Source organism: Acipenser ruthenus, chromosome 11, assembly GCF_902713425.1.
Source record: "Acipenser ruthenus chromosome 11, fAciRut3.2 maternal haplotype, whole genome shotgun sequence".
NCBI classification, from domain to species: Eukaryota; Metazoa; Chordata; class Actinopteri; order Acipenseriformes; family Acipenseridae; genus Acipenser; species Acipenser ruthenus.
The window spans coordinates 6,251,413-6,277,954 of record NC_081199.1 but is presented as its reverse complement, the minus strand read 5'-3'; the positions used below and the strand labels follow the sequence as shown (position 1 = coordinate 6,277,954).

The 26,542-nt window shown below is 36.6% G+C and overlaps 1 protein-coding gene across 6 annotated transcripts in view; it reads left to right on the top strand.

Annotated features, from left to right (window-relative positions):
- Nucleotides 1-23,124, top strand: part of LOC117426458 (adhesion G-protein coupled receptor D1-like) — a 63,042-nt gene extending 39,918 nt beyond the window's left edge. For all 6 annotated transcript variants that reach the window (XM_059033126.1, XM_059033130.1, XM_059033128.1 and 3 more), the window contains 9 exons: nt 871-982; nt 1,919-2,072; nt 4,337-4,403; nt 6,085-6,151; nt 8,522-8,613; nt 16,134-16,260; nt 18,278-18,319; nt 19,084-19,176; nt 20,740-23,124. In XM_059033126.1, coding sequence (XP_058889109.1) covers nt 871-982; nt 1,919-2,072; nt 4,337-4,403; nt 6,085-6,151; nt 8,522-8,613; nt 16,134-16,260; nt 18,278-18,319; nt 19,084-19,176; nt 20,740-20,835 — 850 coding nt within the window. In that variant the 3' untranslated portion in view covers nt 20,836-23,124. The remainder of the gene's footprint in view (nt 1-870; nt 983-1,918; nt 2,073-4,336; nt 4,404-6,084; nt 6,152-8,521; nt 8,614-16,133; nt 16,261-18,277; nt 18,320-19,083; nt 19,177-20,739) is intronic.
- Nucleotides 23,125-26,542: the final 3,418 nt, after the last annotated feature.

Below are 26,542 nucleotides of genomic sequence, written 5' to 3'. Positions count from 1 at the left end.
TTCTTGCTCAGCTAGCATGCACCACCACCCTTAAAAAAACTATACAAAATAGCTAGTGAAAGAAGATGCCATTGAAAGAATATGTGGCCTTTTATTGGACCAATATGTACGTCTTAATTATTATTATTACAGAATACTGCATCTTATTGTAATAATACAGCAGTGTATTTCTGTAAAGGGATTTAGCTCCTAACATTTCCATAGAGGCCTTGACAATTTCCATTTAAAGTGCTAAAAGTAAAATTAATAGGTTTCATTATAGAAGTTAATTGAATTTTGAAATTCCTCCTGTTGGCTCTCTGCTGGTGCATTTTGCAGCTGTGTCGTGTTGCATATGTGATCATTCATTTTGTTTCAAAATAAATAAATAAGTCTAATGCAATCTGTGTAATGGGAATATTATAATGGGTTGTACGCTGTTAAAGAAGAAAAACACAGGCAAAGATAAATGAGTCTAAAAAACAGTGCACTCGCATACAGAGGGTCCTCATAGTCACATAATAATCCCAAAGTACATGACAGGTTAAAAATATTTATATAAAATCATGAGCTTATCAGATGATTGCCTGATGCTTTGCGAAGCTGCAAAGGTGTAAAATCATGTTGACCATGTAGAGTGTAACCAACACATAATTAAAACCATAGGTAAAGAAGGAAGTGCATCAGAAGCTCGTGTGATGAAACTTGGTCTGTACAGTCTTTAGCACAAGTACTAGAGTGTATGCGAGTCTAGTTTACAATAACCGACCTATTCATGAAGCCTGGACTATATTTCTAGGGGGTCTCTCTATTTGTTGCAAGACGTTATTTTGCTTTCAAGAGACGGGATTTATGTGGAATTCATGTTTTGCTTTTGGTGTCTATTTGTAGGTCTGTGAGTACAATCCGTAACCAGCGCTACCACATTCACGCCAACCTGTCTTTCGCCATCTTAATGGCTCAGATCCTGCTGCTGATCAGCTTTAGATTTGACTCAGGAACGGTAAGAAGCAAAGCTCCTTGTTTTTTCACTGGTGATTTGTGTATCACGAGGCCCATTCCAGATTCCCGTTGGACAGATAGATCGTTTTCTTTGTTTCACAGCAAACTGACGACCCGGTAGCTGACAGGTTAACAGCTGATTAACGATACTGACACAGCAAAGTTTGCAACAGAAAAGAAAAAGAAAAAAAAACACATATGTATATCTAACCCTACATTTTTGTGTTCTTTATTTAAAAAAAAAAAGGTCTGACGCTACTGGAGCAAGACTTTGTCCGTTGAGAATCAATTGCTCCTGAAGGAAGTTATCCCAAATGAATAGGGTTATTGATTTGGGACAGTAAAACAGCACCTTATCTTCAGATAAACTTTGTTCTTTCCTCTACTAATACAGATTTAGACCCCACCGAAAATTCTAAAGTTTTCTTTTTTTCTTTTTTTATTTTTTTATAGAGAATTCAGGTTTATAGCAATACATTTGATGGTGTAAAGTTATGTGAAGGTTGGCCTCAACACGTTTTAAATAAATTAGCAACTTTTAAATGTACTCCTAAATTTAAAAATGACTCTCTTATGTTTGTAAGTTTGAAACAAATACTTCAGGTTATTTATAAGATTCTGTGCTGCATCGGTAATGAGGGTTTGAACAATAGATTAAAATGCTGATTAAAATTGGGTAAGGTAAGGATGCAGGGAGCATTTATGAATATAGCAGGTAAGCAAGGATCTGATGAAATAATGAGAGCTATTAAAGAAAGATTGGATTGTCAAAACATGTTGGGGAGGTGAATATGTTTTGGGTATAACATGCAACATCTTTTCAATTCTGTTTATCTCTTCTCTGCAATAAAAACTTAAGGTTTGGGCAATACTCGAAGGAACCAGTCAGTGGTATAGTTGTTAACTCTTTCTGCATGTTTCTGTTTGTTTTTTGCAGCTTCCCTGCAAAATCATGGCCATCCTCCTTCACTTTTTCTTCTTGAGTGCCTTTGCGTGGATGCTGGTGGAAGGTCTGCATCTGTACAGCATGGTGATCAAAGTGTTTGGGTCTGAGGAAAGCAAACACATATACTACTACGGAATAGGCTGGGGTAAGTCGACTGGAACTAGCTCAGAAAGACATTTGGTAATGTTTCAGTAGTGCCCTCTTATGGATTAAAGGAGAAATGCAACAGTTTTCACCCTGGGATATGACCTGTAGTGAACTTCCAAATGTGTACCGGTTACCCAATAAACTGTGAAATTAGCTGTTACTTCAGTAATAAATCTGGTGCATTTTGACACCACTTCATGACTATTGTCAGTAGTCTAAAGGCACTTGTGAAGGCTTTTCAACCCCCGGTTGAAAACCTTTGGTGTATGGTAATGTTTATTTAAATGCCACATTGTAGCCCTCACAAGATGACAATCTTATACCGTCACCATATTTACTCAGTAAAAAAACTCCACAGATTTTGATATCCAGTTTTATAAAATGGGATTAAATAAACACATAGGCATTCAATAACGCTGGTCTTTCTTATAATTTGAAAACACAATGACAACAGCTGGTGACATTAGACACTTTAGTGTGTCTGGGATCCCAATCTGCAGAAATAAATAATGTAAGTAATGTATAATTTGGATTGCAACTCAGCAGGGGGGATGAAAACAATATAGAGCCATAACAGGCGCAGGTGTCAAACTCCCAGCGTGGTATCTGGGAGACATTCATTAGCTATTTTAAAATCACCACTCCATTCTAGGTCCATAAAAAAGTAGCTGTATTCACAGACATTCTTATAAAAAAGCACATTCCAAGACAAGCACGCACATACCATTAAACAGTAAAGTTATGTAACAAACATGATAGTGTTTAATTTTTTTATAAGTCTGTAAAGGTGTAACGCTATAAATGTTGTTCTCGTGTTTTATAATATTAATAAAAGATAACAGCTGACCCTTTCTCTTATGGACCTGTATAAATCCATATTTCATAGCTTTGCCATCATTTTGCCACCCAAAGTGTGGTATTTGAAGTACAGAAATACTAAAGCTTAGCTTAGCTTTAAAACATTTTCACATTTTATTACACAGCAGAAATTGAAACGGACTTCTAATCTAAACGTATGTCTGATTTTGTAATTAACTTTCTTTTTATATAGCAGTCTCGTGCGCTTTCTTTATTTTCGCGATTCGACAGTTTGTGAATTTGGTTAATTCGCTGTTAGGCCACATTGACGGTATATTGTACATATACTATCCTTTACAGTATACAGGCCTTTCACTAAGTCACTTTTTCAATATTTCATGGTTTTCTGATATATATGGAAGATAGTGAAATTGCTACTGTATATCGTACGGTTTTATATTTAGTCAGTGTTTTATAAAAGTGTGTGCCCTTTCACTTCCTGACCAAGGTTTTAGGAATGCTGAGCAAACTTTCTATGGATTGATCTGTGTCTTTGACAGTACGGAGATGAATGTTCCTCCTTACTCTTTGTATAAGCATGTCCAATTAAAAGCCATTTGAAATTAGATTAATAACGCATGGAGGAATAGTAATATGCTTTGAGTCCTTTAAATGTGGATTAGCTTCATTGTTCAGCTGTGGCAGGACTCTATTTTTCTTTGTAAATGTATAGCCATGGGGAAACCTAATAGATGCCTTAATGTTGGTGAGACAATATGTAATAATGATTCCACTGTAAATAAAATAATAAATCATGTATATGTATATAATTATATATATATATATATATATAATTTTATAACCGATTTAATTTTATTTAATGTAAACCGACTTGGCACACTTGAAATTGTGCCTACTCCACATAGCAGTTGCCCGAAGGTCATTTTTCTTTTCAGCAGACTCATCAAACATATCCATCCACGAGGCAAATATTGTTTTCTTGCTGACTGAAGTTAGTATGAAAGACTGGGCTTGATTCTTTCCTCTAAATCGTCATTGGCATGTTTCTATTTTCAAAAAGGACCTTTTCACACAATAAAGTTAGCAAACCTAAAATAAACAGCTCAGATATTTCATTTAGGAGCTTGTAAGCAGTCTTATTCGTTTTTTTAATTGTAATTGTAAAATCGGGAGCGACCATTGACAAAACAGTCATCCTTGCTGCCGACGCATGTGTGATTAGAGCACTGCAGCTGGATACATGCAGCACAGCAATCAGAACGTGCGGATAGCCATAATGAGTGCAGGCAAGAACACATTATTTTTTTTAATGGAAAGCAGAATTGCCTGTTTTTCATTATCATTTCAGCAATTGCTACACCAGCACTGTCTGAAATCAGGTCTGTGATTCAGTTCCAGAATAAAGGCTTTAGTTCTAATTGGTTGTGTGTGATCTCTTCTCAGGGTCTCCCTTGGTGATCTGCATAGTGTCTGTAACATCAGCGCTTAACAGCTACGGAGAAGTGGGCAAGTAAGTAAACAGCCCTGGTTTTGTGGGCTTAACTCCTCTGTGAATCTGTCCATGGCTCTTATTAAAACATGCATTTTCCCAATCTGTTGGTGGTACTTGGGCTTAGCAGAGTTTTGCATGCTGGTTTTAAGCAGCTTATATGGTAAGACTGGCGGAACTAGTCTTTTCTTTAGTTGGATGTATGGGATTGGATAGTTAAGTCAGGTGCTTAGATATCTATTTTGTTCTAAACCTGCAGGCATTAAAGCCAGTCCCTGTTAGCTTGTGTATAGGCTTATTCAGTTGTAGCCTGAGCTACAGCCACACCCCAGCTTCCTTTTCTCAGATAGCTATTCTCAGCTATCTGGGAAGACCGTGAAGGCAGCATTACACTTTTCAAGACTGACTCGAATGGACTGGTGCAATAAAGTATCGCCAGCTCCAACATTGTACATACCTGCTTTGAAGCAGCAGTCAATGCTCAGACGGTGTTGGATTTGGGTAAAGATATTGACCTACTATTTTCCTCTTTTGAGCCCCGTGCAGGGACTCACATTACAGTTAAGGCTTGTAACAACCTCATAATCCTTAAATGCTCCACTTAAAAAAAAAAAAAAAACACACACAAAAATGTAATAACATGGTAATAACTGTGTCATTACCAATATGTTCTGCTCTTATATAGTAACTACTGGTAAGTGTATAATTGAGTGGTGTTATCAAGGCCATTTCCATGGGATTGTGGAAGAATATGATCAGTTTGTAACTACCTAGTCATTACAATGTAATTACACAGCTAGTCATGCCATGTAATGTGAAGTGCTACCCAATGCAGGGTTTTTTTTGTTTCAGAGGTTGTGATTCAGAGAATGGTCTACATTGCTATCTGAAAATGTATCCACCTAATAAACTCTGTTAAATGGGACCAGGGTGAGACTAGTGCATGTACTCACCTGCTATTCTATACAGTAGAGGTGAGGTATACATGAACACACACTTTGTATACTTGTGTTTAGTTGCTTGCATTAGAAAGTGTTTTCTTTCTTGAGCAGTCGTCTGGAGAGCTCCTCAAAGGACTTTGGTTAGACGTTGGTATTGTTAGAAGTCCTTTGAGAAGTAAGTTCTGCATGCTGTATCTGTAGCTTTGCCTCACAGATGCATCGTGACAAGGATTCTCCTAGACTACCCAGCCAGTGTCCCATATAAACACTCCCCTGGGTTGATGCATTGTGTGCATTTAGGGTATGACATTTTTAGTAAGAAAAAAATAGTCATGACTCGTGTTTTATGTTGAAATTGTCTTCTTGAAGCAAAAGGTAAAAACATACCTTGAGATTTCAGTATTTTGTGGTTCTACCAACTCCTCAAAAAATCATTGTTTTATAACATTGAAACCCAACTCTCGGTGGATAATGAAAAAGAAAACCACAAGTATATAACAGAGAAATTAGGTCAACGTGGGCTGTCTTCACGTTTTCTGTGTAGTCCAGCTCACTTGGGGATAAAATGACGGTAAAATAAAAAATAAACAAATACAAAATGTGTAAGTGTGCTTTGAAACATAAGACATATGCTAGCTGCAGTTAACTATGTCTAAATTATTTTATTTGGAATAAGTACCTTAAGCAGGCAGCATAAAATGAATTGCTGCGCTCTACAGAATTGTACTCATAGTTATGCCTCTTGTTCTGTTGTTCTACAGCTGCTGGCTTTCCCTGGAAAATGGAGCAATTTGGGCCTTCGTAGCACCTGCCTTGTTTGTAATCGTGGTAAGTACAGTGCACTGAAATACTTACCAAGTCTTCCTCCGGGGCTGGGGTGTTGAAAAAACTGAGAACCAAAGAAAAAAGCTTGGGAAAGGGTGTACTGCTCCACAACCTTACTGTCGTCTTTCCAAAACCCGAACTTTGATATTAAAACTTGGCAAGTCTGAAAAAAATACAATATTTCAAAAGGTTTTTAATCTAATCTAACAGTAACTGAGATGTCCTGACAAGCATTCAAGTCTAAGTTATTACCCAGTGGAATCCTGCCACTTGCTCCCACCAGGTACACTTGGCAGTGCTTTCCACAGATTGTATGAAAAAGAAACAGCAGCTGTAGGACAGTGCTGTCGGTGGGCAACAGCCGTTTCTCCTTACATTAACCAACAAACTACAGATGAGCCATTTCTGTCATAGAACGTTGACAACTCATCTATCCATCTATCAATCGACCGATCTGTCTGCTAGGGGTGTTCAAAAATGTGTTACTCGTACTCTGAATTGTCTTTAAGAAGTATTTATCGACAGGTATTCAGTAAATCCATTCATTAACCTGTTGATTTCAAAGCCAGAAAAGCATTTCTCCCTCACATTTACGACTGAGTACCAATCACTGAATTCACTTCCACAGTGAGTGTTTTAAAATCCAATTGGAAGAATGTTTTCCTTTCATCTTGGGCGCTGACTTGGTACTGGTGTACCAAGGCCCTAAACTTTTAAAACCCCAGTCAGCTTTTAAAAGTGAATTGCCGTTGATTGAACACCTGCCTATAAATGCTTCTTAAAGACAACCCCTTCCCCCCTAGTATCTACAGTATCTATGTTTCTATAATAAATGCTATATACACGTTTTGGGAATATTTCATAACTTAGATTTGATGAATGCATAGAAAAAAAGTTTTAAATGAAATGTATACTTAAAGACAACAGCGCAAAAGCAGATTGAATCATAAATCTAATGGGGGTTTTGGTACAATCCATTTCATAAAGTAAATCTGAAGGCTAGAAGAGGGCTACATCTGAGATTGTGCGCCTTGAATAGATTAGCAGCTCCTCCCCGCGTTGTAGCTCTTTGTGTAGAGACACAGGTGCAGATGGGGACATCGGTTCCATTAGAAAATGTAAAATAAAATACAACCCTCCAGCGCGTCCGAAAAACGATTTCTAACTGGGGGCGAAAAGCGTGTCAACAAAAATAATATCTCAAGTGAGAAGATGGCTATTGGATAAGGAGGCTGGATTCATTTCATTACCATAAAGAAATCACTTTGATCCGTTCTTGTAATAAGCAGATAGTCAAACTGGCACGGAACTTGAATAATGTTTCATTCACTTGAGTGAATGCTCTGTTGCCCTGATTTCCATATCAGTAATGACTATTGTGAAAAGAACTAGCATTACAGTTCAATCATTCTTTTGTATTAAAATGTTGTCGTATATTTATGTGTCTCCATTCATTGTCTGTTTAATATCTCTGGTTCCTGATAGATTCCCCTATGAATTGATGGTTGAACTGTTGTTGTTGTTTAATATCATTTTCTCTAGGTGTAGAACGCTACATAGATGGGCTAGTCGTGGAGGGATTATTGATTCTAAGTATAACCTAAATGAAATACAGTTTTCAGGGTTTTCAAGATGCATTTTTTTACATGAATATATGGCTCGTCCTTTTCATTTAAATGTTGCATTTTATCATGCATCGTACCGTACAGGAGAAATAATGACTTTTTAAAGAATAGATACTTTTATTCTTCTGTTCTGTCGAAATCTAAATCAGAATTTAAAAACAAAATGTAAAAATCCAGCTAAATCTTGTGAAGGTCATTTACAAGTACTGAGTACAAGTACTGTGTTGGAGTGTCTTGTAGGTCAAACATAAATAAGAATGTATTAAACGGGGATGCTGAAAATGAAAAAATAAGTCTTCAACTTTAAACTGCTTTACAAATGACCTAAATACGTAACTGAAATCTGTCATGCTCTAGGATATTATTTTTAATATGGCACCACTGTCCTTTAGAAGCCTTTCAAAAAGTACCAAACAACAAAAACTATGGTAACAGTGTGTTATGCAATACTTACAATGCGTAAAATACCACTTACTCTTTGCTATGATGCCATAAGGAGAGCAGCACCATATTTAAAATGTAATCCTAGGGATAGTTTCAAAAACAGAGAATAAACTAAGCATTTTTAGTGTGATACATATTGTGATCAGTAACTCCAACAAATGAAGAATCTAAACAGGTCTGAAGTGGTTCATATTAGCAAGAGTTGATTATATACTATTTCTATCATGTGTACATTAAATGCTCACGGTTCTGGATGCGGCGCAGCATACTGCAGGGTTAACAGCGTGTCTTGTTTTTGACTCAGGTGAATATTGGTATCCTGATCGCTGTGACGAGAATCATCTCCAGAATCAGTGCAGATAACTACAAGGTGCACGGAGACGCCAGTGCAGTCAAGTAAGCTCTTTTACTTCATCTTGCTGATGTAGGAATGCTGTAGCCTTACAGGCGCAGATAAAACAGCACAGAGCTATAAGAGCAAGTCCAGGCATTATCTATTGACTGTTTAACTGTACTGTTTCTCACATGCGGGGGTTTGGAATCTGCATTGCTATTCAACCACACTTCCAGGTATATGTAGACTTGCCCCCCGCACACCCCTACATGAGCAGTAATAAATATCTCCAGGAAGTCCTTATTTGAATGCTGATGTACACTTACTCTTTGGAATATTTGAACAGAACAAGGTAATAACGTGGGACAAAAAGGGCTCTGTATGTTTTTTTTTTGTTTTTTTTTTAAGAAACGTGCTATACAGCTATGGCCACAAGTTTTGCATCGCGTAGAATTTTAGGACTGAGAAAAAAAAAACTATCTGAACATAATTTAGATCTTTTATTTAACATCAAGTAATCAAAGAACCTACAAATTATATCGCAAAAGTCTACCGGAAGCCATAATAGTAGTATAGTATTTCATGTTTTTCAATGTTTGTCAGTTTTTCGTGAAGTATATGGAAGACTGCAAAGCAGTATGTAATTCAATATGTTAACGTTACATTATTCAGCAGGTTTCATTCGAGTTTATGAAGCAAAATTTGTTTATTCTATAGGGTGATGCTAAACTTTTGTAGATAGCTGTTGGTCTTAATTTCCTCTCTGTCACACATTCGAAGAGGAATCAAGTATTTAGAATCTACTTTCTTATCTCTAATTAGAATGATCAATATTATCACTGGTCTCTACTGTATTTTTGCTTGTGTTTCCATTTTAAATATGCAGATGCAAAGTTACTGTTGCTTCCTGGTATCTAATCACTAACTCCAGTGGACCAGCTGCAATCAGATCATACACCGCAGCTACCAACCAGGAGCCGCAGTTTATTTTCTGTTGTATATTTATAATTTATAATTTATATTTTAGTTATTACTTGTGGTTGTGTTTTTCTTCTAAACATTTTTTAATGATAAAGCTGATTTCAAGAAAGAGATGCAATGTTAATGACCAACTTTGAGTATTTATCATTCAGAACTTACCAGTCATGTCCCCTAATGCAGATCCTATTTTGTTTTTCCATATTTACATTCCTTTGTTCAATCAAATGGGCTCTCTATTGCTATGGAACGGATGGTGTCAAAAGGATAGAAGGGGGGGCTCATTTGTATGACAGCCGCTTTGTCATTTGGGAAATAGACTGATTGGGTAATCGCTGCCTTTTGGCACATACATATCTCCTGTAAATATTGTGAAGTATTTGTCATCCAGTACTGATTTAAAAAATACATTTGATACAGTTTGATTTGGAAGACTAGTTTAATATCCGAAAAGGATGTTACTGTTACTGGTGGTGAAACTGCTTAACTTGTTCACGTTTATCAGCACACATCTTCTTTGCTTCTGAAACTCTATTAGTAAATTACAAACAAGCAAAAAAAAAATAGACCACTGCTCTTTTCTTTTTATTACACAGTTTCCATAACATCTTAAACAAACGTTTGGGCTTCTGAATTTTCCAATTATTCCAAATGATAGCACTGCCTTCAAATAGTCTCTTTTGAAGAGCGCTGTGTAAAGTGCATGGTCTAGACTGTCATCTTGTGCTTGTCTAGAATGCTACGGTGTCTACAGTGAGACTCACCCTGGGGAAAATATGCAGTAGAGCAATTAAAAGTAGAGCAATTAAAGAATAATGAGTATGTGTTTTTTTTAACCTGATGCCACCCTACCATTGAGCGCTCATCTAGGAGAATCAGATTGTAATAGTTAATCTTGGCCCCTTGCCCCTCTTCTTCAATACAAAACTATCAAGAATGCAAAATCTATTACCAGCTGCAAGTACTTTCTGAGTTCAGCACCCATTCAGTACAAACAGAAAAAGGTACCTTTTTTAAAGGAGTTTGGTTGTGTGTTTTTTAAACATTAGGCCCTGTCATGCTCGGTGTGCAGTTGCACACTACTTTAATTCCAATGCATTTCAGGGATCCTCTTCCCTTTTTCTCCAGGTTGTGTTAGGGCTCTTTTTAAACAGGGCAGTGTGAAATTGCTTTCTGGATATTTCCATCCATTTTCGATTGAGTGTAGATGTTGTCATGGAGACAGAGAATTCATATTGCAAGGAAATTCATATATGTTTTCTGTCCTTGAGGTATCCTGTTCTAAAAGGCTTTTTTGTTGTCAAGCTGTTTCCATAGACAATATTTCAAAACAAGATTTCAGTGATAATTATTCATTAATAACAAACTATCAATATCACACTCTGTAGTCATCGCAGCAGGTATAAAATATACATGCTTTCACCACATCTGAATCCCAATTAAAGAATTTAGACTGACAGAAAACTCAGCTATAAAAAGAAAAATCAATGCAATTAGTAAAGAAAGGCTCTATGTATTTCATATTACGAGTAACCCTTTTGATTTAAGATGCATTTTTAAAAAATGGGATCAGAGGCAACTTCCCTGTCTGTTGGGCTACAACAAGCAACTCGACAGTCTGTGTTATTATTTTTTTTATTTTTTTATCAGTGGAGGTGCTGCACTGATGGTGGTCTTCAAATCACAACCTGGTTTATTATGTTATACACCAGCCCCAGCAGTGTATACAAGTGGGCAGTGTAGAGTAGTGGTTAGGGCTCTGGACTCTTGACTGGAGGGTTGTGGGTTCAATCCCTGGTAGGGGACATGCTGCTGTACCCTTGAGCAAGGTACTTTACCTAGATTGCTCCAGTAAAAACCCAACTGTATAAATGGGTAACTGTATGTAAAAATAATGTGATATCTTGTAACAATTGTAAGTCGCCCTGGATAAGGGCGTCTGCTAAGAAATAAATAATAATAATAATAATACAAGTGGGCAGTTTTCCACTGTAAGAGTGAATGTTTGAAATACATACAAAAATAACCAACCCTCAGCAAGTCTTCAATGGGTAAAGTGTACAGAAAAATGATCTGTTCATTAATGGATAGATTAATAATGTACAGTACCGGTAAGCAAAATGTCTAATTTCACGAATAAATCACATAAACCAAATGAACAAGTAATATGTATTTAGAAAGTGGAGGCATTCTCCATCAGTAAATGAGCTCAAATAAAGAAAATAACGAACCCACACATAATTGGTACATAATACATGTTTTGACACAGGAAATTTACGAATTCAAATGAGCCTTTAATGCTCGATTTATCGTAAGTAATTTGCCATTATTACTGTAATTACTGCTTGCTTTATTGAACAAAGCAAGGGAAGAAAGACAAGCTAATGGAGAAAAATTGAGCCGTTTAGTTTTTTATCGAAACTGGTGGCAGTGAAGACAGTTTAATGATGGGGCACAGAGCATGCGTCTTCTTTCCTTTGTTGTCTTCCTCAGGATTTCCGGAGGGGCTGTGATGTATTGTCTTCGTACTGAAAGATGTACACCTGCTTGGACGTTCTTGTATTTCTTTATAGCTGTGAAACACAGAACTTATCCTTTAAAATGATATCTGGTACTGCAGGCTTTCATTGTTGTTCACCAAATGCAGGTAAAAGCTTTAATTCCCAGGTTATTACGTTTTTATGAACTTTTACAAAAAAGTTAAAGACTGTTGTTGATTTCTGTAACAAAACTAGAAACGTTTTGTGAATATCAAAGATTATTTTAATATATGTAGCGCAATATTATTCCTGCCTCTTTATAAACCAGAATACAATTGTGCATTTTTAGATTAGTAAAAGTCTGCATAGTCCATCAGAGTAAATGATGAATAAAGAGTCACATGTGGACTTTTTCAATGAGGTAACCATGTGTTTCTATAGGGTTGTTATCTGAAGTTTTAGAGAAAGAGGCTCACAGAAAATCTAAACTGGTCTTTGCTGACTCTGACAGTGATTTTTTGGCAGATACTGCCATTGAAGACATACAGAATCTTTAACGGATGCTGGTAATTCAGACAGTTTGCTCTGAAAGACATGCACCTGGGATCGGCTTTTGGTTTGTCTCCTATAAGCTGATGTTCGAGGTGTTTTACTAACAGGGAAAAAAAGCCACAAAACTTTGTGTTAGACTGACCTTAAAGAGAGTGGTTTTGAAATATAACAGTATCCATGATGTTGTCTTGACGAGAGGAAATCTAAATGAAGCATTGGGTATGGAGGACAGAAAAGTTGTAATTTTGGAATACCAAATAAGTCAATTTCTGTTATACAGGATCCACATTGAAAAACAGATGGGACATATTATTTAATTGATTCTATTCCAGTATAATGTTCATGTGCTTAAAGGCATTTTCCATAGAGCAATAAGAAAGCTACTGCACAGATGTCAAAAGCCAGGAACAATCTTCCTGAAACAAAGGATCCTCTCATAGAGCTTTTAAACTCCTGAGTAATTTAAATCATTTATAAAACTAGTCTGTTGTTGGTTTACAAACATCTAGAGTCATGAATATCAAGCTTGAGGGTTTGTATGTGTCCAATTACTTCTTAATCTAATTGGAATAGTACTTAGTCAGACCTGTTTTTTTTTCACTATTATAGAATCTGCTCCTTGTGCAAGCTGCTGAAAATCCCCAGATAATTTCTCATTATACTCTTGCTGAGTGACTGCATGATAATTGCATCACTGATTTTGCCAATCAAATAAAAAAATCGGTTTGTGGCAGGGCCCTAGAGGGGGGGGCAAAGCCCTGCATGTAAATAAATGTAGTGTGTTTGTTTAGCACAGGTGAATGTATTGCTATGATTTCAAATGCATTTTATTGTGGTGTATTGTATTTTTACTTTAAAGGAAATGTATTGTTTGGGAACAGGTGATTGTTATTACGGTATGATTTAAATGTATTTTGTGTTTGAAGAAAACAAGTGTTTGGTTTGTTATTGTTTGGTTTGAATGTGATCTGGCAGAGGCGGTGTTAGCAGCTTGTCTCTGACAGACAGCTCGTGCAAATGCATGGTCGGCAGTCAGTGATTATTGACTGTCGGCCATGCAAACTAAAACTCCCGTGCAGAATCTGACGTCTCCAAATGAATTTATTGGGTGTTAATTTGGAGATGGCCACGTGCATATAAACCTGTCTGTTCCTGTGTTCAGGGTGGGTGTTTGAGAGGAGGAACGAGAGACTGGAGATAATCGAAAATGAAACTAAAACTAAAACTAGAGTAGCCTACAGGATCAGTGAAGGCGGTTGCCCAGCCTGAGGTATTGTTTTGTTTTTAGGTGTTTGTGATTTGTTTTGTTTAAACTTTTATTTGATCTTGTCAGCTTTTTGGTCTGGGAACGTCACTACTCAGCTACCCTGTCACATGGTTGCTCATAACAAAACTGCATATCAAACAAGTAGAGATGATCTGAATAGCTCTTTATCAATCAATCAATCAATCAATCAATCAAGTTTTTATTTTATATAGCGCCTTTCATAGTGGACCACCATCACAACACACTTTACAAGATGCAGTATCAACAAGATAATCCATAATACTTTAAATACAAAGAAATGCATAATACATGACATACAGTAAAAAAAAAAAAGCAATGCATAATACATTACATACAGTGGAAATGCCCTTTAATGCCTGTTTCTGTAAGAACATCTAATTAAAGTACAAACGTTTGTGACCAGCGACTCTTATTTCATCTGGAATTACTGCCAGCACTGAATCCGAGATCAGGAAATAACAGTGGGAATGTGACCCGCCGTTAGCTGTCAGAGCAACCGCAGACCATTTGCTACTTGAAGTGTATGGATTAACTGGATTTTCAATTAACATCAGCAGTCCTCAGGCCCAATCCAGGATTCATGATTAAAGTATTCCTTTGAATAGAGACGCCAGCCAACAGTGACTCAATCCCGGCAGGTCCACCGTTCCATGCTCTTGTCATTGCTGTTCAGTGTCAGCCGATCTTCAAGCTTCTAAATTCAGGTGTCAAGAGTAATCAGGCTCAATCAAAATGATCCCTTTTTGTTTTTGAACAAAGTATTATTTATTCTGCAAGACAAAATGAACTCATTAGAGTCATGAAATTGATACAGGTGTTTCCCAAAGTGGTTTTCTTCTTGACCTGGATGTAGAATCAAAGGTATACAATACAACCTAAAAAGGGCAGGTGATTTTAGTCTCCCTTTTCGTTTTGTTTTGCAACTCTCTGTTTCATTGTCAATTCTTCCATCAGTAACGGCTGAAGTTTACCAAACTCTCTGTAAGTCACAATATGATTTCAATGTGTTTCCTGTTTGGGTTTTCTCATAATAATGATTTAACTTCAATGGAGGTCAGTTACTTTAAAAGAGTAAGCTGCTCTCTTAAACTGAATTCCATCAGCCCCACACACTTTAATTATTGTGAATCTGTGTTGTAATGTGTTTGCAAAATGTGTTTTTTAATATGTTGTGGGTGTTATGCAATCCACTGATGGGGTGTTTTAAAGAGTTCAGATCAATGTGCTGCAACACTTCTTGCAAGAAAGATAATTAAACCCAACAAGCGCATTGCTTTCAAAGTTCTGTGGGATTCCAAAGTAGACTGACTGCAGTTTAATTATCAAGCATAGCTCATTTCTCATGCATATTTACACATCATTTGGTTGTGCTGGTACATGCTATTTATTTATTTTTTTTTAAATGGAGGTACCTTCGGTCAGTCTTTTAAAAAGTATTTTGTTTCCTGCATAAATATATCTCACCAGGGTCAGACATTCATAGAAATTGTTGAGAGTTCCTGTAGATGTTTTTAGAGCTTACAGGAGAGCATTGAAGCTGAAGCGTCTCGTCTCCCAGAGAAAGCCGCAGCTCCTCTCACAGCAAAAAATCTCAGGAAAGATAACCACGTAATAGGCCTAATATTTATTTAGTTACAAAACGAATGCTGAATAAGATGTCTGTGTTATAAAGTGCCAGCGCAGCTTTTCTTCAGTTCAGACACCGTATCAAAAGGGAGAGACAGAAACGGAAGTTAGACTGAGAAGTTGTTTACAGTTTATTATTATTATTATTATTATTTATTTCTTAGCAGATGCCCTTATCCAGGGCGACTTACAATCGTAAGCAAATACATTTCAAGTGTTACAATACAAGTAATACAATAAGAGCAAGAAATACAATAACTTTTGTTCAAGCAAAGTATAAGTGTGACAAACCACAATTCAATAATAGTTTGAACAAAACCGGTACTGTATTTACTGTAGAAATATTGCATGAATCACTAGTGTAGAGAATTGGGGGACATGCTGTAGGAGCGTTATATCCGAGGCGCGTGTACATGAATATACTCTTCTATATCAAACCCCAGGATATTTGCACAGCAATTTTGCAGTCGCCATGCCTTTACCATGTTTACGCTTTTATTTTGCTGTGCTACACTTCTGCTAAGGGACAGTATACAAAATGGGCAACTTCCATCAGAGTTAATACAAAGCAAAACACACATACTGTATAAATTGTACATCTAAAGAATACGACCAGTTAATTGTGTTGTACAGTTATGGATTTAAATTTCTCTTTCAGACTGACCGCCAAAGCAGTTGCTGTCCTGTTGCCCATCTTGGGAATCTCCTGGATATTTGGGGTCCTGGCGGTCAACGAACGCTCCCTCGTGTTCCAGTATATGTTTGCCACATTCAACTCCCTGCAGGTAAGTCATCTGACATCCTAATGCTGCTTATTTTGGATGTGATTTTTGAAGGTCGTTTTAAATAATTACAGCCTAAGAAAAAACACCCTTGCTGATGTAGATGGCATTCCTAGGCTAATTTGCCTGGGAGACGAATACAGTTGACTAATGCAAGATTTAATGATGCGTTGCGGAGGTACTAGTTGAGTAAGCATTTATGTAAGTATTCTTTTCTTGATGGAAGGCTGTTATGGATTTGCTTTGTTCAGTATGTATGAGTGATCATGTTACAATTGCTAGCCTGTGTCCTCTGTGCCTGCATTGAATTAACGAGACAGATAACTCGTTTGGGCTTTCTCATTACCACGATCTGCCCCCAAACCAGAAAAGCAACATTGCAGTATTAAGCTTTTCTTTTCTTGTTCCTTTACCTTCCATCCAAAAAAAAAAAGGCCACTGCCTTTGGCACTGTTGCTGTCGATTATATAACACAAAAACAAATGCTGGTTTATGATTGTGAACACCTTTAGAAGAACAGCAGCAGTTCATTATACCAGATACAAAATATTTGCAATCATACAGTATGCTATCTATAACCATACTGAATATTGCAATGATTGTTTGGATATTAATATATGCTGTTGCACTTTACATTTGTACTAAATTGCCCACCCCCCTTATAAACAATAACCCCTGCAATCATCTGATTTTACCAGAACACTGAATATTCAGTATGTTAACCAATATTTATCCGCTGTCATAAAGGCACATTTTAACAGTAAATATCCAAAAGTATGCAAGCTGCAAGATAAATCGCAGAGTTTCCTCAAATAAAGCGATCTGTTGAGTTTATTAGATCAGATCATTTTCAAAAGCATGATTTTTTTTAACTGACTGACTGAATCAGACAATTGTGTGGGAGACGGATGTGTGTGACTATGGAAAAATGTAAAATATGCGCCGGTTATCGGAGGTACGGAGTGTACCATCAAAAGTGTCACGTAGGGAATCGGACGCTGGTTCCTAGTGCTTATTCAATGGAAAGACTAATTTAATTTCCCTACAGAAAAGAGATCGCTTCATCGGTGCACAGCCACCGAAATTAGAGTGCTTGGGCTCCATATAAGCATTTTCATATCAAATCAGTAAAGATTCTTAAGTTAATTCTTAACCCTTTGCAGTCCATTTATTAAGTGTGTGTCAGGCGCGTCAGGTCCAATTTATTTTCACATGCGCAGTTAATTTTAGACGCGCTGTTTAAAAGTATTTTTTTTCCACAGTCAAACGGGTTTAAAAGGCCCTGCATATCAACAAAGCACTCACTAGGCATCTCCAGCCCCGCCCCACCCTTTCGTTCGCTATAGCTTTCACATATGCTAAGAAATAAATAATAATAATAATAATAATAGTCGTACATACCGATCAATCATCTCCTGATCACTCGTTTTATCACCAAACGCCTCAATAATGCTATCCAAGTCATTATTTTATTACTATAACATCTGAAAAAAGCTCTGCAAATGTCTGTGATATTCTCTGAGTGCTTATGGCCTCCATTATCAGATGCCAGGGGCAAGTATGACTATTCATGAGATACGCCCTTTTTATTTATTTATTTTTTCGGCTTGTCTCGGCTCCTGTTCCTCCCACTCGGCCATTGAATGGTTTTCTCTGCTTTTTCCGGAGAAAAAACGACTAGAAACCCGTTTTTTGCGTCTTTTTGATGATGTCGGACAGGGTCTGACATTGGACCGGATAGGAATAATTGCAATGTCGGACCAGGTCAAGTCAAGGTTCTGCGCCAGTATAGAAAGTACAGGAATGGCGTTCTGGCACGTTCCGGCACGTTCCGGCTCAACTACACCAGTGGATAAAATACAGTTGAGTAAAATATTTTTAGATCATTGATGTCTTTTTAACATAAAAAACAGGAGTTCAGATGATGATTTGATCAGTTCTAACATTGTATTAGTTTGATGCCTTTGTTATCTTTGTTGGTTTTCTGACAAAAATATATATATATAATTTTTTTTTTAAGGGTTTCTTCATTTTTCTCTTCCACTGCCTCCTCAACTCAGAGGTAATGTATCTAATTCAAATATATTTTAATTTCAGTTGCGGTTGGTTATTTCTGCATAATAGGACAAACGATGCTCTTGCAAAAAAATAATTGAATTGAAAGACACAAATAAGCACGCTTATAGTATCAAAGAAGTGAAAAACAATGAGCTTGATTAGCTCATTTTCATTAGTAATATTCCCATTGGATGAACGCATTTTATGTAGAACAAAAAAGGTATGCATAGAAATGCGGCAACCTTATTAATATTGAACAAACTAAAAAGATTTCCATATCTTCTGTATCTTATTGTAATGTAGACAAGTGCGTAGGATATCCCACTGACAGTGATACAATAGGAGGTTTCAAAAACAATAATGAGATAAATATAAGACTGTATAGTACGTTATCTATCCCACATTTGCCCACACTTTAAAGTTACTCTGTACATATCTCTAAAGAAGTGCTTATGCAATTGTAAAGAAACTTTGTAGGGGCAGTTTAAAGCACTAGTTATTGAGTGGATCAGAATCTGGTATCTTAGGAAATGCCTGTCTTTCTGTCTTTACCTTTTTATGTATATCTTACTTAAGTTACTGAGAGTATCTTGGGATATACTGTCAGGGTGAAGCTATTCATCCTCATGCTCACATGACTCCCTTATTTTTACATCTACATGCACATACACCACAGCAGATATAGGTCATGGTTTCTACATCTTCATGATTCTGATAAGAAATACCTTACTAACATTGTTTGTTTCTTTTTCTCATTTGTTCTTTAAGGTCAGAGCAGCCTTTAAACATAAAACAAAGGTATGGTCTCTGACCAGCAGCTCCATCAGAAACATCAATGTGAAACCTTCCAACTCAGACATTGTAAGTACAGGCTGCCTCTGTAAGAGGCACAGACTCATGCAGGGGAGACAGCGTAGGTGTATTGGTATTATGATTCAACACACACCAGTAAAGTTCAGTAAAGCAGGATGACATATCATGTTTGCACAAGGAATATTAGAAAAACAGCGCATTTAACCAATTTCTCTCAACACTTCTGATCGATGGACATTATTTTACCCAATACTCAAACTCCAAATGGAATAAATACATTTTATTAAAGCCATTGGCTTGAGTTTTGCTTTTTGAAAGGCATTCTCTAAAACAATTTGCAACCATTGCTACTGTAGTTGGCTGAAGGCAGAACCAGTAAGAGACTTACACAATATAAGGGGTGTTTCTTAAGGCTTTAATACGCTTGTCAAAAACATACATTTAGAAGTGTTCCTGGTATGGGGTGGTATTTGCAAGGGAGGCAGACTAGTTTTTACCTCCTGGAAGCTGCAAAATCTCTGATTTATTTATCCTTTAGAGATAAATGATAAACAGAATTTCAGTCCCATCACAAGTAAAAAGCACTGCTGTGTAATTAAAAAAACATTCTGACCCTGCAGATGCAACACATTTCTTTCTACTTGTATCGTTCAAGAAATAACCTACATTTTCAAAAGCAAGCTATGAAAGGGTGGAGATAACTCCATGAGTTTTTCCGTATTTCCAAACTTCCAAACTTCTACAACAAAGCGAGAGAGACTGTAGCCAGAGATCACAGCCGCTTTTAGCTGCATAATCGCAAAGAGCCATCCGACCGTGTCTTGTGGAGGTACTGTGTGAGCTGGCAGAAGGAAATTGACTAGGACAAAATTTCTGCTGAAGAAACATCCTGGCTCCATAAATTAAATATTAATTATTATTATGAAGGAAAAAAAAATGTGCTGAGACAATAAAATGTTGGCATCCATCACAACCACTTACCCAAGGCAAAGGAAGGATAAAAGGTTAGAATGTTTAATATAAGGTAGGATTGCAATCTGAGAGCAGAGCGAGTGGAAGTTAACCTTTTACCTCCCGGCGTTCCTTAAATGGAACAGATTCCAATTCCAACAAAAGATGCATTTCCTAATTCCTGGCAGTGAGTTTCAGTGAGGACAACTTTTTTTTATTAGAGAATAAAAACAGTTGGCACCAGCATGTATCACATTGTTTTGACTAGCTTGGTTTTGGCATTCGGCCTTGCCTTTCAGAAAGTTGGATTGCTCAGACTGAGGCAGTTTGACAGCCACAGACCCTGGCTGAAAATGAGGTGGAAGTTGGCGATGTGTAGGTTAGCTGAAATTACTGCACCGACTGTAAAAATAGATTTAAGTGGACACTGCTTGAATACAATACAATCAAGCTGTCACTGATTTGAAGGTTCATATGAATGAGGGAATTACCTCTCTAGTCCAGAGTCTGCTTCTTTTAATTTCCCATCAATCACATTTGCAGGAGTATTTAGAGTTTCCTGCCTGAAACTTCACACAGTTTTAAATGTGCAGTTTGTATTCTGGATGTGAGGAAAGGTGTACTACTGGTAATCTAATTCCATTTTGTTATACCTGCCAGATGAATGGAAACAGACCAGATGGGAGCCCAACGAAAATTAACACATGGGATAAGAGCACAAACTCAGCTAATCGCATTGCTTTATCTGCAGTGTAACACTGTGCTGGGAACATCGACGTCTCAATGGTACGAAAAAAAAGGATAATACACATGCAGCATAATATATTTCAAAGAGTTTTCCCTATCAGCTGGAAACCATGTGAACTGTGTTGGACTTCAGTACCAGTGATGAGTTGTCCTCTAAAACCTTTGAGTTGCTCTCTCCGGGCTGCTATTAAAAAGTTCCTGGTTGAAGGGAGATGGTTTGACCTTCAACAAAGCATTTTTCTTTCATAAACGAAAGATAAGCCAGAATGGTGGTGCCAGTCAAAAAAATAAATACATGGGACTTAAAGGTTTAAACAACAAAAATGAAGGTCCAAATAAACTCTGTTGTAATTTATTGTAATGTGTTAATAGTACAGCAGCAGCTTTACCACTTCCAATTTCTAATTAAAACTCTGCATTTATCTGTGCTTTGCTTTCTAGAAATCTTTTCTTAAATCAGTATAACACCACCGAGAATACTTTCAGAACTTTGTAAAGGTACGGTATAAAGATTATTCAGCATTTCAATTGTTTAATTGAAATTATTTTTAAAAGATACAACCGCATCACATGGCGGTTAGTGTTGTGTCCATTAGGGTCAGTCAGGACTGGGCTTTGTGTTTTAACCCTTATTTTACAAGGTTATAGGGGAAATCCTGTTAAAGTCTTATTGTCACAATTTTGGCTCTGTTTGAAGTGATATTAAAAGGGTTTGGCTGTAATGTTTGCTGTGCCATTTTTGCTACTAGAGTCCTGTAACCCCCTGTAACGCCTAACTGAGGTTTGCAGTGGAGGCTTTTGTTTTTACATGTCTCTCATGAGAAATATGGTTTCGTCTAAACTTTTTCTTTTACTGCTTATTCCTGTAACATTTGCAGAGCATTGCTGGGAATCTCATATCTGGGTTTCTGGTAGTATTAAATATGTGTCATGAAATATGTGATATATTTGTTCAGTGAGAAGAGGAAAATGTGACAAATACTGAAGATGTTTATACATTTGATTTCAATACAAAGGTACGATAACAAAGCATTAGTCACAGCTTCACTCAACAGGGTACCTGGGGGCATTTTGCCATTAGCTGTGACATCTTTATAATTATTGTAATTATTATTATGATTATTACTATTTATGATTTTTTATTTGTACTTGGCACGACTCAGCCCTAAAATAGAATATTACTGAATATACAGTAGACTCACTCTCCAGATTAGTGAATTGTACTGATAGTTAAATGCCTTTTCTTGTCTTTGTTTTATGTATATTTAATCTAAAATCAACAATAAACCTGCTGACAGTTTATTTTTTACTTTAATATATTGTGCTGATGGTTACTGTTTGCAATAATATTTAAAAACACATGTGTTAAAATGGTAAGTTGGTCCAGACAGACTTAGTATTAGCAGAGTCTACTGTATAATCCAGTACAAAGGGTGCTATGAATCAAAACATACTTCTACTGTATATCTCGTTCCACAGATCTTTGCCAGACTTGTTTTGAGCTTCATGTACATTGCCACGAGTGACAGACATGCTTGCAAATGCTATACATTCTAGATGACTGAAAGTGAATTTGTATTTTATACAGTATAGATCATTGTAACTAACGCTATCAGGACACAGTCTGCTATGAAAGGTGTAATTCTTGAATGAAAAAGAAAGGATGTTGTAAAAATAAAAAAAGAGCATCTTTAAGCTCACAAAAATGTGTTTGATGTTGCAGTTTTCTGGTTGAATCTGAGATTTTTAAGTCATTAGCACTGTCCAATGATTGAAATAGCCTACCCTGCACTGTCTGTATTACGAGGTTAACCTTGAATATTGAAAGACATGATTTTAATGATGACCATGGAGACCGGTGTGTGCTTTTTGAGACACCCTGATATGCCCATGAACTCATTTCCACATGTTGAGATGACAGCCTTGAACACAGTTTCCACTTTTAAATCATGTATTTATTTATTAAAAAAAAAAAAAAATACAGAACAGGGTATAAAATGATAACAGTTACAAATATGTATGAGTAAAATGATACATTATTTAGAAGTTTCAAGGAAATGGAAAATCTGTTGCGACATTGTGACTTGTGAATACAGGCCACTGCATCAGGGATTTCCTTTAGATTGATATTTTTGTTAAAATTACAACCTACTGTGCCTTGGGTGTTTGTATGATAGGGGATTGCAAAATATTACAACTAAACGCATGTTTAAATTACTTGCTGTATTAGTGCGTAAGTATGATGTGTTCTTATTGACTTTTTGTAAGAAGCATCAATAAAATGTAAAGAAATGTCAAGTTTGTTATTATTACTGAATTCAGCTGTGAATGATGATAGGGCGACTATTATTATTTTCTTAGCAGATGCCCTTATCCAGGGTGACTTATAATTGTTACAAGATATCACATTATTTTTACATACAATTACAGATGGGTTTTTACTGGAACAATCTAGTGCCTTGCTCAAGGGTACAACAGCAGTGTCACTGACCGGGGATTGAACCCATGACCCTCCGGTCAAGAGTCCAGAGCCCTAACCACTACTCCACACTGCTGCCCTGCTGACTAGTGCTAACAGTACTGCTCTTAGAAAACTGTACCATTGTCATGTAGCCATTTCCCCATACATTATGCATTTACCATACTTTACCATAGTTTGTTGTAGTGTTACAGTGCTTTACCATTCCTTTATATACGTTATCATGCATTCACTATGCTTGACCACATTTTGCTATGCCTTTACCCTGTCTGTGAGGGATTCAAACAATAACAAACAAAACAGAACCACCTTTTCCATTTGTCTAACAGCAATGTAAGCAAGGTATTTTACTTTTAGTCTAGACTGTTTACATTTTTTTAACAGTTCCAGGCTTTATGCATGCCCAATTTCAAAGCATATTTATGTTTTTGAAAATCAAAACTCCATCTCTGTCTGTTGTTTCATTGTCAGGGGTCCCCAGTTATTCACACTGTGTCTGGGAATGCAGCTTAAAAGGCAGAGCCCTAAGCAAAGAGCTCTCAAGAATCAAACAATTGAATAAAACATCCTCATCCCACCTCCCCCTAACAGCAAAATTAATTTTGACATTCAGTAACAAGAAACTAACACATGCTAAGCCTGAATGTGACTGCAAAGTTGAAACACTTTTTGATAAGCAAGTTCATTTGAGGCAATACAGTTTCTGTTCTGTTGCCTCAAATCCCATGCTGTTCCAATAATCCCACAGTTTTCAATTACTTGTACCATTGTGGAAGTACAGTAGAAGCAGAGATACAAGAAAGTTTCTTACAGAAACAAAATATCACATATATTTTAAAATACGTTTAGTATATTCTTGAACCTCTTTTAATCTTCACCCCTTTGCAACAACGCCTTCTAAACACTTTCTTATGTTCTACATGTCTATCGCCTTCTATACAAGATTATTATTTACCTTCTAAAAACTCTGCTCGTTGCTTCCTGTGGCAAGGCACTTTCTTTTATGTTTTACTTGCTAAACTTTAGGTTGAGATCATTATTGAAATCTGGCAGCTTGCCCTGTAGTTTCTTTATTTTGTTATCAATTCCAGCAAGCTGTCAATGTATTTTTAAACCCCACACCTCAGTCTGTATTTCTCCAGGCTGTTTATCAGCTACTTTTTGCTTTAGATTGCTCTTGCCCTTGTCCTTCATTACCAGACACATCCTTCCCTACAGTATTATCCAGTCACCCATTTATTGGAAAGTCAGATGGGTAGTTGCAATCTGTATTTTTATCTTTGCTTGTAAACTACTTTCAAACCTGAGTCCTATTGATTGTAGAACAGAGATGTTCAAGTGTTTTTTTGGCCGAAAGAGCCATAATGATCAGAGAGTTCTTAAAGAGCCATACTGATCAGAGAGTTTTTAAAGAGCCATACTGATCAGAGAGTTCTTAAAGAGGTACATTTTGTTTGTGTTCATTAAAGGTACATTTTGTTTGTGTTCATTAAACATGTTCCATGTTTGTACACACACTACATCATTTGTTTTTTGCATTCTGACACCACAGATTTATCTAAATTAAACAAACTATATTGTGGAGCTCATGAGTCATATATGGCCCATAGCAGGACAAGAGCATGTGTTCTGTCCAATTTCAATAATGTTCTGACTATGCTCTCACTAAAATATTCAAAGCAACACTTTATTAGTGCCTGTTATACAATATTCTGTACATTTTGTATTACCCTACTGTGATACAAGTTGATTGGTGTAAAATGTTCTCTGACACCTTGCCTCAAGAATCAATGCCCTGTCTGGACCTAGCTGAATCACAATCTGTATATAATCCAGTTATTATATTTCAAACTGTAATTTAACAAATAAAAAGAATCATAAAAATATATGAAACATATCTCTGACATGTGCCTCCCAAAGTCTCCTAAAACATATACATTGTCTTTAAATACAGACAAATTTGTCACCTGGCACACAGCACTCTGTCTTTGCATTACACCATTAAGGTCAAACTTTCTGTATGTATTTTCTTTTACATACATTCTGTGAAAACTAGGGTGTGATTTTGTATGCTGTGCAGAATAATAGTATTCTTCAAAATGCAATTGCAGCTGTGGGTGCCGGAAAAGAAAAGATGATTTGACCTCCAGAGATGACAGACAGATATTGCTGTTGAAACAAGCACAACTGAAAACACCGGCTGAAATAATAATAAAGGTTAAAGGACTAGGACATTTTTTAATAAATGAAGTGTACAAAATGCCACTTCATGCCTTTTGAAAGGTGAACATCTTCAAATTTGCAAATCAATATTGGTAAATATATTCTAGCAAGACTTGTATACCGGTTCAACAACATCCAAGACTTAAAGAATTTTGATAAGCGTTTTGCTACTAGAAAATACTTTAGCTTTTGAAAGGCAGTTGGTTTTAAGAATACGTGTGGCTATTATAGAAGCAAGCTTCGTCTAAGGTTGAGTTGCCTTTTAAACACATAAATACAGTCATAAAATTGTTCTTTAAAAAAAGGGAGAAATTTCAGGATTGACAATTACACTATGAGCAAGCTAAACTTCCCAAATCAAAATAACCAGCTTGCAAAAAGGCACAGTAATTAGTACCTGGTGCGTTCTCTGATATTTATAATCAAAGCATCGCAAGATGAAAAAGTAATACCTGTGTGCTAAAGTTTACATTTAAAGCACAGTTTGTATGGGTTTGCTATTGCTTCACACCCAGTTAGGACCTGCCATTTTAAAAACCATTAATAAGCATCACTAAGTTTGTCCTTTCTCATTTGGCAACATGTCAATGAGGATTAAATACAATGGAGCAAAAGTAAATACCAAGCCTTATACAGACAAGTTACCAATGAGATACCATTATGGTAACACTGAAAGGTTTGTCTGCTTGAGCTCTGTCCAGTTTACAGTAGTTCTACCTCTAGTTCTAGAGTTGATGAAGCTAGGAAGCTATGACTATATGGTATAAATTAATAGCAGTGTTTTAACCCACAGACATCACAGTGATACATGGTTGTGCAATGGATTGTCAGTATCTATTGGTGCACGGGCACCACTGGTACTGTATGCTGGAATCTGAGAATCTTACCCCTGTGATACACTATAACTAATGACTCATAGTATTGTTATCATAGAACAGCTTTGAGGACCACTGGCATAGTGCTGATGTCACTCTAATCCACATTTTCTTTCCCAATTCAATTTTCTTAAACACC